This window comes from Pseudophryne corroboree, chromosome 4 (assembly GCF_028390025.1).
Source record: "Pseudophryne corroboree isolate aPseCor3 chromosome 4, aPseCor3.hap2, whole genome shotgun sequence".
NCBI classification, from domain to species: domain Eukaryota; kingdom Metazoa; phylum Chordata; class Amphibia; order Anura; family Myobatrachidae; genus Pseudophryne; species Pseudophryne corroboree.
In genome coordinates this window covers 418,504,795-418,516,542 of record NC_086447.1, presented here as the reverse complement: position 1 = coordinate 418,516,542, position 11,748 = coordinate 418,504,795, and the positions used below count along the sequence as shown (strand labels likewise).

At 40.2% G+C, this 11,748-nt stretch overlaps 1 protein-coding gene across 1 annotated transcript in view; it reads right to left on the bottom strand.

Annotated features, from left to right (window-relative positions):
* Positions 1–350: 350 nt before the first annotated feature.
* The window catches only part of CD109 (CD109 molecule), a 559,535-nt gene continuing 548,137 nt past the window's right edge, over positions 351–11,748 (bottom strand). Inside the window, exons 32-34 of the mRNA XM_063916820.1 lie at positions 7,840–7,996; positions 6,382–6,484; positions 351–2,788 (exon numbers count right to left, since the gene is read on the bottom strand). Coding sequence (XP_063772890.1) covers positions 2,622–2,788; positions 6,382–6,484; positions 7,840–7,996 — 427 coding nt within the window. The 3' untranslated portion in view covers positions 351–2,621. The remainder of the gene's footprint in view (positions 2,789–6,381; positions 6,485–7,839; positions 7,997–11,748) is intronic.

The window sequence follows — 11,748 nt, the reverse complement described above, 5'->3', positions numbered from 1 at the left end:
AGTTAGCTCAAACAGCAAGCAATTTGAGTACTCTTATCTCCTATCAAAACAAAGTTTAAAATATTGGGCTTCTTTCAACCAGTTTGACGTGCAGTATAAAAAACACTTTTTAATACATTTGAATGTAAAAAAATCGTGAGTACAGAATCAGATCTGGCGGTTTGAAATAATTTGCTTTGCTGTGTGGATGCGAATCTCAGTTTACACAAACTGTACATACTGAAAAAGAGGAAAAAGGTGAGTGAGCATTTGGAAAACTGACATCAGAATTCAGAATTTTAGAACTCTGTCATACCATGTAATTATCAAATTAGCAGAACCATATGATTAAGAGAACAAAGAAACCCATACAAATAGAAAAACAGTATTTTAATGAGGAAAATATACAAGCACTTCTGAGTCAACCTCAACAGAACTTTCTGCTAATATAGATCAAATTCTATATAAAATTGTGCTCTGTTAATCAAAACCACATATAGCATCAAGTGGATTGTAGACCTCTAATTTCTTCTTTGTGATACTGCTCTATTGGGTTTTAATATAGGCCTTTTGTGTTTGGGAGTTGTTAAGTTCATATGGGCAATTTAGTGCTGTACATAAAAATGCCTGCTTATACATGTGCAGAAAGGGCCTTATTTAGAGGTGAATACAGCCGCATCCGTGTCTATGCAGTTTGCTACCAAGCCCTTACCTGGTGTACCTTTCTGTGCAAGGACTGAGACACCAACTTTGAGTGCCTATAGAAGCTGTAATACCACCTGGTGCGTCTTTAGAAATCACCATCGGTCGTACCATTGAAACTTGCACCTTCCCTATCGTTTGTCACTGGTTACTATGGGCTACTTCATTCTTTAAAAAGTTTGATACATTTACACTTTTCTCTGCAGTTTGATTCATTTTTATGGGGTTCTGTCTGTGTGTTAATGAGCTTTAGCTTCAACAAAATGTGCGCTGTTATTGTTCTGTAGCTCAGATCTACTGTATGGTTCTTACTTATGATTTAACAAAAGTGGTTTAAAGTACTTTTTCCGCTTTCATTATTATAGCAGAAAGTATTTTTGTTCCTATATCAATAATTTGGAAACCACTTCTACAAATCCTGCATTTGCCTCTTGCACAAATATGCGCGTGAAACATTAGAGCTGGTATTTAGATGTGTATTGAACAGAAATCTAGTAGTCATTAGCATCAAATCAAACCCTGCACCCATCTTGTATACGCGCAAATATTGGTATGAAATACATTTCAGAGATACATTAGATGTAACCCAACATAGATACATTTGAAAGGGATGTGCTTAAGTGTCACCTGTACCTTTAGAGCAGTGGACAAGAATGTGAATGCTCCTGATCCCCCTCCCTAAGCACAAGGGACTGTAACGGTCAGATCCTTTGGGGGAGATTCAAATATTTGAAAAGTCAGTTGGGAGTCTGTTTTTTCCTATCTAATAGACAGGAAAAAACAGACACCCAACCGACTTTTCAAACATTTGAATTCCACCCTTTATGTGCAGGTGAAAATACTGGTGTAATGTAACTCATTTTACGTGAACTGCAACATAATGCCTAAATTCACTTATGTGCAACTCTAATACACACACACACACACACACTCACACACACACACACACACACACACACACACACACATTATCTATTAGGTTCCTAAATCATAAAAATCACAGAAGCCAATAACGTTTTGCTTAGCCTAGTAATCACACTAGAACGCAAGAAAAATTCTATATTTAAACGCATTCTTGCCGTAGACTCCATTTACTTCAAAGAATGGAAAAGTGCACTTTAAAAAAAGGAAAACTAAATTGCCCTAAAATAAAGTAATATTACAAAACCTCAGAACCATTCTAGCCAGTTCTAGGATTTATTCTTATAGTTTAGTTTTATTTAGTTTGCTAAAGATAAGTTGAACGGTTAAAAATAAATAAAGTGATTTGAGGGCTGAGCCAATATTAACAAGGATAATGCATTAATTCACTATAAACTAGTACCTCATTACTGATCATGCCTCATGACTATTGATGAAGTTCATTAGTAATCATTATGCCATTGTGTTGTCTGCAGAGCATGGGAAACATGGTTACAGAAAGGTTTTATTCAGCAGTATGAACTCAAACAAATTCATTAATTCTGCGACCAATATTTTCTTTGTGTCCTAGCAACTTTTCATGAAATTTACTTTTTCATTTTAGTTGTCAAACATATCAATTTATCAGGCAGTATTTTTAGATAAATAATGAAAAAAAAGAGGTAATAATAATAAAAAAAAGCTCAGCAATATCTGCAGGACTATTGTTAATAGTGAAAAATGATTTGTGCTGCAATAAATGTTTTTCTCTCTAACATACTGGTTATAGATGACTATTTATATGAAGTTTATGGAAAAATGTGATATAAAATAAATCTAGCAGAAAGCAGTAAAATATTGTTACATAATATTGCGTATCCGATTCCAAACCAATGATGAACTTTGCATCTATGAAAACATTTACAACTTTTTGTGTTCTGTAAGTCATAAAGAAAGACATATACAGTATTGTGCCATAGTATATCAACTTGTGTTCCATACACAAAAATGTAACAGTGCTATTATTGTACAGTACGTGATTATAGGAATGCCACATGTAATATGACTAACACTAAGGAAAGATGTTTGGCAGATGATGGTTGAAATGCACTGTTATCTAAGCAAGTGCTGCATTCATCTTTACAGAATGAACAAGGGGACATCTTCTGCATTACTTCTGAATTATAGCTTCTTAATGCCCTTCTTCCTGTAACACAAGACAAAAAAAGAAGTCTAAATATATGAGATCACTTCATAAAGGATACTTTATTGCCTTTATCAAAGTTTGCATACAGAAATTTCTGATTTAAAGGAGGTTTGCTGTGCCCATATTTAATTCTACAATGCTAACTTTCATAGCTATGGTTTTATACGCCAAAATCTCCTGACCAAATCCTACGTACTGTACTTTCAATACGACATGAGACTTGGTACTAGGAAACTGCTTATTTATTCTTGGCATTTTCATCTCTGCAAGATCCGATCCTTTCACCCCACTGATGTCACCAAAACCTGTTTTCATGCACTCAACTCGACTACTGCAACCTCCTCCTCTCTGTCCACCCTTTTTCTCACCTTTTTCCACTGCAATCTTTCATGAACGTCTCTGTCTTTCTAATTTTCCTTTTTAACAGCCCTGCATCTTCACCCCTCTGCAACATGCTTTTCTGGCTCCCCATACCCATCAGAATTTAGGTAAAATGCATGACTATCACCTACAAAGCACTAAATAATAGTGACCGCTCCTACATCAACAACATAATTTCTGCCCACATTACCTCTCGCCTCCCTCTACTCTTCCTCTGATTGCCCCAATTACTGGTTACTATTTACCTCTTCTTACACCCACCTGCAAGATTTATCCCAACTCTACCCCATCCTCTGGAACTCTATCCCTCACCGAGTACGACGTTTGGACAGTCTTGCCTCTCAAAAAACAAGATTGGAGGATTTTACAGTACTTAGAATATTATTGAGATAAACATTTTAAGAAGCAAATTTGGTGTTGTGCTCCATCTCATTAGTTCACATTTCCATAGTGTGTGCTACATTTACATGTACTGACCCTTCTTATACTAAACTAACTCATGACCAGTCCTATTCTTGCTCACCCGGTGTAAAGAGCTATGGGCCCCATTCAGCATGGAATACAGATACGATTGCATTTGCATGCTGGGGCCTTTTCAAGTGTGCGCATATACAGAAGCTGCACTGCACAGAGCACACTGTGCGATGCGGTGGCATCTCACATCTGCAAACGCCTTTGCCTGATTAACAGGAAGAGGCGTTCGCGGGGTGAGAGGGGGCACCGATGCAGCGTTTAAGGGGCGTCAAGGTGGCATTGGGGAGGTGCGGTCCGGACAATGCAGGCATGTCTGGACTGTTTGGGGGGGCGGGCCGGGGGCCCAAAACATGGCGGGTAGCTAGGCTGCGTAGGCAGTGGGTTACCCACATTGCAGAGATGCAAAAACTTCTCTGCCATGCGATGCTTTCGCACGTGTGCGGGAGGCTGGACCCGGCATGCGGGGCGGACTTGCCCTGTGCTGGGCATCCCCCCGCAAGTCAGAGTAATGGATCGTAGATGTGCGATTTTTCGTACATACGATCCATGCTGAACTAGGCCCAATATGTTTAGGATTTCCTTAAATCTACAAAGGGTCATTTTTTGGGGAGCCTTAGTAATATAATAGTTAAATAAAAAACTTCCCAAAGTCTTTATGTATCAATCTTTAAATTTGGAATTCCTTGAACCATGAACCAGTTATAAGTAGGATGTTAGGGAAATAATTTGTGATTGATTAGTAGTAATGGGGTGTACCAGTTATTTTATTAAAGTTTAACACGCCCAATTTGTAACTCATTGTTTTCACTCTTCAGGGGCTAAAACCTGTTCTTTTGGTGGATTCCCCTCAGAATACAGTTTAAACTTCAACTTCACATATAAAAGCCCCCCTCCCCTCCCCCCCCTCCTACTTCTCCAATCTCATTCTATCTATACCCCCTCCCATTCTCTTTGCTTTTGCACTCATCATAGCCTCATCTATACCCTGATTATCTCCACTTGCGCCTTCCTCAAAAGCGTATCCCGCTCTGTCCCCGTCCCATGTAACTCACTCTCTCACCAAGTCAGACGTTTTACCAGTCTAACTATCTTCACATGTGGCTTCAAACACACCTTTTCATTAAAAGCTAAAGTCATTAAAAAGTAATTTCATTAAAAGTCCAGCCTCCTAAATCCCAATTAAGCTCACTGTCCTAGACCTGCCTTTCTGCCCAGCTCATACTCCATACTGTTCACTTCTCCTCTTAGTAAGTTCTCACGGACGGGGTACCTTTACTCCTTGTCTTTTGTCTCCAAGAGTGTAATACTGTATATCAAGATTTGTAGAGATATAGGCCCTCATTCCGAGTTGTTCGCTCGTTCTTTTTCTACGCATCGCAGTGAAAATCCGCTTAGTACGCATGCGCAAAGTTCGCACTGCGACTGCGCCAAGTAACTTTACTATGAAGAAAGTATTTTTACTCACGGCTTTTTCTTCGCTCCGGCGATCGTAATGTGATTGACAGGAAATGGGTGTTACTGGGCAGAAACACGGCGTTTTAGGGGCGTGTGGCTGAAAACGCTACCGTTTCCGGAAAAAACGCAGGAGTGGCTGGAGAAACGGTGGGAGTGCCTGGGCGAACGCTGGGTGTGTTTGTGACGTCAACCAGGAACGACAAGCACTGAACTGATCGCACAGGCAGAGTAAGTCTGGAGCTACTCTGAAACTGCTAAGTAGTTAGTAATCGCAATATTGCAAATACATCGGTCGCAATTTTAAGAAGCTAAGATTCACTCCCAGTAGGCGGCGGCTTAGCGTGTGTAACTCTGCTAAATTCGCCTTGCGACCGATCAACTCGGAATGAGGGCCATAGGGCGGATTCAATTCTTTTCACCCGTTTCCTCACTCGTTCTGTTTCTGCCCTCAGGGATGTTGTATCATTATTTCAGCTCGCTACCCCCGGAGAAGCGAGACACCCAACCCTTTACACAGTAAACCTGATTACTATGGCCGCAATATGCGCGATAACGGAGATCATTTTAGAAAGGAAATTGGGCGTGATATGTCATTTGAATCTCACCCATAAAGTGGAGTAGTTGCCCACAGCAAGCATGCAGCTTATAACTGACATGTCATAGACTGTGCTACATAAATTACAGGTAGAAGGTGATTGGCTGCTTTGGGCAGCTTTTCCACTTTCTTTCTCTCCAAGGCTTAATACATCACCACCCAAGTCTTTTCAATGACTTGGATACTGTATACTTGCCCGTGCATTGTATACAGTCTGAGTGCCACAATGCCTCCCCTCTCTGCAACATACTGCACTATTGCTTGCCCTAACAGTATCAGTGAGTTATATATGTGCATACATGCAATCACTTGTATGACACGGTGGGCACTTTCTGGCTCCTTACAAATTAAAAAAAAAAACCCACAATAATCTTTTTTTTATTATTTATTTGTACTCTTTAAAAATAACATTTACCATCAGATGCCTTTCATTGTGATATTTCATTTGTTTAAAATCTCATTATGTAGTGTGACTCCCAGAGAACACACTTTGTATATTTTTTGCTATGTTTACTTTTATGTTATGGTAATCTATTGTAATTTAAATATTTACATTGAGAATGTAAAATATCCATACATTTACAAATACAGACTCTATAAAATAAAAGTAATTAAACTGGGACAATTAGGTTTCCAATGCATAAAACCAGAAAATATCAATGGTAAGAAATGAACTGTTTGCACTTACCCGGCTCATAGTAATCAATGACAGTCACAAAAGCATCTTGTGTATAGCCAACATATGAATCCCGTATAGTAGGAATATCCAAGCACACTTCTGTTTGATTCAGCTGCGATTTGTAAACATTAAATAGTTACTGACAGCCATGTAGATTGTGACACATATCTAGAAAGGTTCTGATTCTGAGTTGGACGAAATTGGCTGTAATTGGGGGAAGCCGCAGAAGCCAGATTTACGAATTTATGCTAATGCAAGTACCAATATGACTAAGGTGAGTATCCGTATGGCTGCAAATAGGAAGCCGTACTGCCCACTGTTTTACCGTCCACAGCACCAACCATGATCATCATCATTAGCAATGGCACTTGCATCTGCCCCATGCTGGGTGCAAGAGATCTGTCAGGCACAGACTTCCCTTTGCTGTACATGCACCTCAGAATAGTACAGAACTCTGGCTACATGCCCATGACACTTCCATGACACTCCCATGAGATGGATTTCTTTCATGCAGCTACAACATTGCTGCCCACAAACACCCATTTCATGCAAGGTGACACCCAGGCAACATCACCCAAATCAGAATGGCATGGATATATACAAGATGTGTAAACTCACTTCTATATATAGAGCTGCACATAGAGTTAACTCATTAAAGCATACTACATACACCTAGCCTCAATAAGCCATGCAGCACGAGACTCCTGGAGAGAGTTTAGCTGCACCGAGTGGCAACACTCCTATATTGCATATCTTACAATGCGCTGTGCTAAACATGCTTCATGAAACTACACTGATTATATGTGACACTTGTATATCTGTGTCTGAGTCAAGTTCTGTTGTGCTTTCTATACAGATTTAGAGGTATATTTACTATAGTGCAGGTTTTCAGAAGTGGAGATGTTGTTGCCTATAGCAACCAATCAGATTCTAGCTTTTATTTTCTAGAAGGTGCTAGATAAATAAGTAGAATTTGATTGGTTGCTATGGCGTCTCCACTTGTGAATACCTGCACTTTCGTAAAGAATACCTCTGAATCTGTATACAAAGTACAATGGAACTTGACGTGAAAAGCCGCAGCCACTACATTGTAGCACTTCGTGTACAGAATCAGACTCAGTCACACACAGATATTCAAGTGTCGCACATCAAATTATTCCGTGCAGTTTCACGAAGCAGTTTGGCCACATAGCACTGCAACTACAGTAAGACACACATTCTTGCACAAAGATGTGGAAAAGATGCTTTGTGCAAGCCAAATCACAAGGGACGTGGTGCCCCGGAAAGGAAGGCATGGAGCGACTGCAGCAATAGTGTATGAGGACACATCTGTACAATATACAGTATCAATAGTATAGAAGACAAATTCATGTGTCACAAAATAGTATTACATACAGTAATTAAAGGTTTTATGAAAAATATATATATTTCAGAACCTTTACATTATGACCAGATTATTTCACTTACAGAATCAAAATAAATATTGACTTTGCCATTATCATTTTCCACTTTTTTAACTGGATGTTTCACTAAAATACCCTCTGGAGCCAAAGTGAAGCCACTGAGTAAGTCTACTTGTAAAAGAGCCATTCCAGTTTGAACACGTGATTCCACTTCACAGTATCTATAATAGTGGATATAAGAGAGATACTTGGATTAAACATATTTATCAGATTTCAGAATATGTCATAGGGGTGTATTCAATACCTGTCGGAAAGTGCCGTCTTATCGGAAAGACGGCAGTTTCCGTCAGGTTTAGATCGGAAGGGGTTCCGACCTATTTAATGCTGGGACTTTTTTTCCGACATGCCGGGAATTCCTGACTTGTCGGAAACCACATGGATTGTCGGATTAGCCGCGGATCCACGTGTTCCTCGGCCAAATCCGGCAGGATTTTAAAGTCGGATTGACAATGTTGGAACCGGGGAGATGAGACGGGGGAGCGGGGACAGGTCAGCGGGGAGGTGTAGGAGGGGACGGGCAGAGACGGAGCGTGGACGGGTGAGGAGCGGCTGTCAGGACAAAACGTGGACGGGTGAGGAGTGGCTGTCGGGGCGGAGCGTGGACTGGCGAGGAGCTGCTGTCGGGACAGAGCGTGGGCGGGAGAGGAGCGGCTGTCGGGACAGAGCGTGGACAGGTGAGAAGCGGCTGTCGGGACAGAGCATGGATGGGTGAGGAGCGGCTGTCGGGACAGAGCATGGGTGGGTGAGGAGCGGCTGTCGGGACAGAGCATGGATGGGTGAGGAGCGGCTGTCGGGACAGAGCATGGGTGGGTGAGGAGCGGCTGTCGGGACAGAGCATGGACGGGTGAGGAGCGGCTGTCGGGGAGTGGCCAAATCCAACAGTCAGATTTGGTCGCTCATTGAATCAGAAAGGATCGAACAGGTATTGAATACACCCTATAGTATCAAAGAAGGGCAAAGGCTTCTAACATCCATGTCACAGTAGTAATCTATTATATAAAAAAGAATTATAAGTCTAAAGAATATCGATGAACCACTTTATTCTTCAAGAGAACATTAAACTACACTTGTAAAATCACTCTAGATTTATAGCCTTGTAAATGTAAAAAATGCTGTAAATTCCAGGTCATTCAAGTATTGAGTGTTTAGGACAAGACACACAAAAGTAAAAGAGCAAAGAGGATTAACTATGCAATACTAATATGAGATTGGATGACAAGTTTATATAAGTTAATACAGTGTGACAATCTTTTGCAAATATAGTTGTTACTTTGAATTATTGCTGTAGTTTAGAATAAAAGTAAACTTTAGTATAGAGCTACTGAAGAACATGGTTAATATATCATCAGGATAAACATTTACTGACACAGTGGTCTTTCTTAACTTAAAGTCTGTCTAAACATTATCATATTTTATTTATTTATTTATTAACAGTTTCTTATATAGCGCAGCATATGCCGTTCCGCTTTACAATTGAAGCAACAGCAATACGGTAGAACAAAACTGGGTATTAACAAACAGACCTAGAGGTAGGAAGGCCCTACTCACAAGCTTACAATCTACAGTATAGGGAAATAGGCATTGATACGCAAGGATAGGTGCTAATTATTGCTGAATGGTGCTGTCATATTGCAAAGGTTCTTCATGGGCTGTATGATATGATCACATGTAATGTTGGCCAGGGGTCAGAAGGATGTGAAAGCGAAGGAAAGACAAAATATGTGAGGTTATGTGTGGACTGTACAGAGAGGATGTAATTAGATAGGAGACATTGAGGATTACGAGGGTGGGCACGGAATTTGATAAGCATGTCTGAAGAGGTGAGTTTTCAGGGAACGCTTGAATGTTTGAAGACTAGAGGTGAGTCTAACTGTGTGTGGAAGGCCATTCCACAGAGTGGGTGCAGTCCAGAAAAAGTCATGTGGGAGCAAGTAATACGTGTGGATGAGAAAGTGGGAGCAAGTAATACGTGTGGAAGAGAGATGCAGATCTTGTGCAGAGCAAAGAGGTCAGGTAGGGAGATATTCTGAGATGAGCGAAAAGATGCATGTTGGCACAGTTTGGTTAATGGCCTTCTATGTAAGCAAAAGTACTTATATTAAATACAGTAGAATACCTGTAACCAATGGAGGAACTGAGAGAGTGGATCCGCAGATGATGAACGTTTAGCAACGAAAAACAGTCTTGCAACTGCATTCAAAATAGATTGTAGTGGTGAGAGACTAATTTTGGAAAGACCGGTAAAGAGACTATTGCAATCCTCAACGTGGGAGATGATGAGTGCATAGATTAAGTTTTTGCAGTATCTTGTGTAAGGTATGTTCGTATTTTGGATATGTTTCTTAGATGTATGTAACATGAATTTGAGACAGATTGAATGTGGGGAACAAAGGATAGTTCAGAGTCAAGAATAACACCTAGGAGGCATGCTTGTGGGGTAGGGCTGATTGTTGAGTTATCAACAGTGATAGAGATATCAGGTTGGTAACTATTATTGGGTGGTGGAAATATAATTAATTCTGTTTCGGGAATATTAAGTTTGAGGTGGCGAGATGATATCCAAGATGAAATGGTAGAATGGCATTCTGTGACATGGCCCAATACAGATGGTGACAAATCTGGAGAGGATAGGTAGATTTGAGTATCATCTGTATATAGGTCATACTGAAATCCGAAACAACTCATTAGTTTACCAAGAGATGTGGTATAGATTGAGAAAAGCAGACTAAACCTTGCGGTACTCCAACTGATAGAGGTAGCGAAGATGAAGTGGATACAGAAAAACGAACACTGAAAGAGCATACCATTTCATTCCAGATCTTATCAATCTTGTCCTTGAAATAGGAAGCAAGATCTTGTGTACTGATAGTAGCTGGTGAGATTGGTGAGGGAGGGATAAGAAGTGATTTAAATGTATTAAAAGGTCGCTCGGGGAACGAGGCTTGAGCAGAGATAAGAGATTGGAAATATGTTTGTTTGACAGTGTCGGGGGCATTACGATAAGAGTGGTAAATGATTGTATATGTGTGAAAGTCACTTGAAGTACAAGATATACGCCACTGATGTTCTAATTTATGTGAAAGTGTTTGTAGGTGTCTTGTAAATTTAGAGAGCCATGGTTGACATCTAAGTCTACGTGGAGTGTGATGGGTAGCTGGAGCCACTTCGAGTGTTATTTCTAGAGTCAGCTTCAGGTGTGATACAGCAGTCTCAGGAGAGGTGAATGTAGAAATTGGTGAGTATAATTGTTGCAGAGAGGTAGATAGTTGTTGAAAATGAATAGTGTTAATATTTCTCGGGGTTTGTGGACGTTTGGTAGACTTCCGTGATATTGAGTTTGAAGTAATGGAGGAGAGCATACAGATGATAAGGTTGTGATCTTAGAGAGGGTAAGGAGTGTTAGTGAATTCAGAAACTGAGCATAGTCTGGTGAATACAAGATCAAGGCAGTGGCCCTTCTGATGAGTAGAGGCGTCAGTCCATTGGGAGAGGCCTAGAGAGGAGGTTAGAGAGAGTAGTTTGGAGGCATGAGCAGCAGATTTCAGACTATCAATAGGGATATTGGAATCACCCATGATGATAATAGGGATGTCAGAGGATAAGAAGGGAGGGAGCCAGGCAGAGAAAAAGGGGTGAAATCCTGATAGAATGTACTTCAAATGATGTAAATGAGAGTGATGAAACCTGTGGTAGAACAGATTTGTATAAAAATGGGTGTAAAAGATTGGAATAGAAATATTCCATCTTTTGTGAATAATTAATTTTAACCTCAAAATTAGTTGAAGAGTTTATGTACAGAATCTGATCAAACAGTCCCTACAATGTGCAACTTTCACTTTTTCTATCTATCTCTTTCGGTTTACAGGTTTCATGATACGTATTTGTCCACTACCCATATGCGATGTGTATGTAT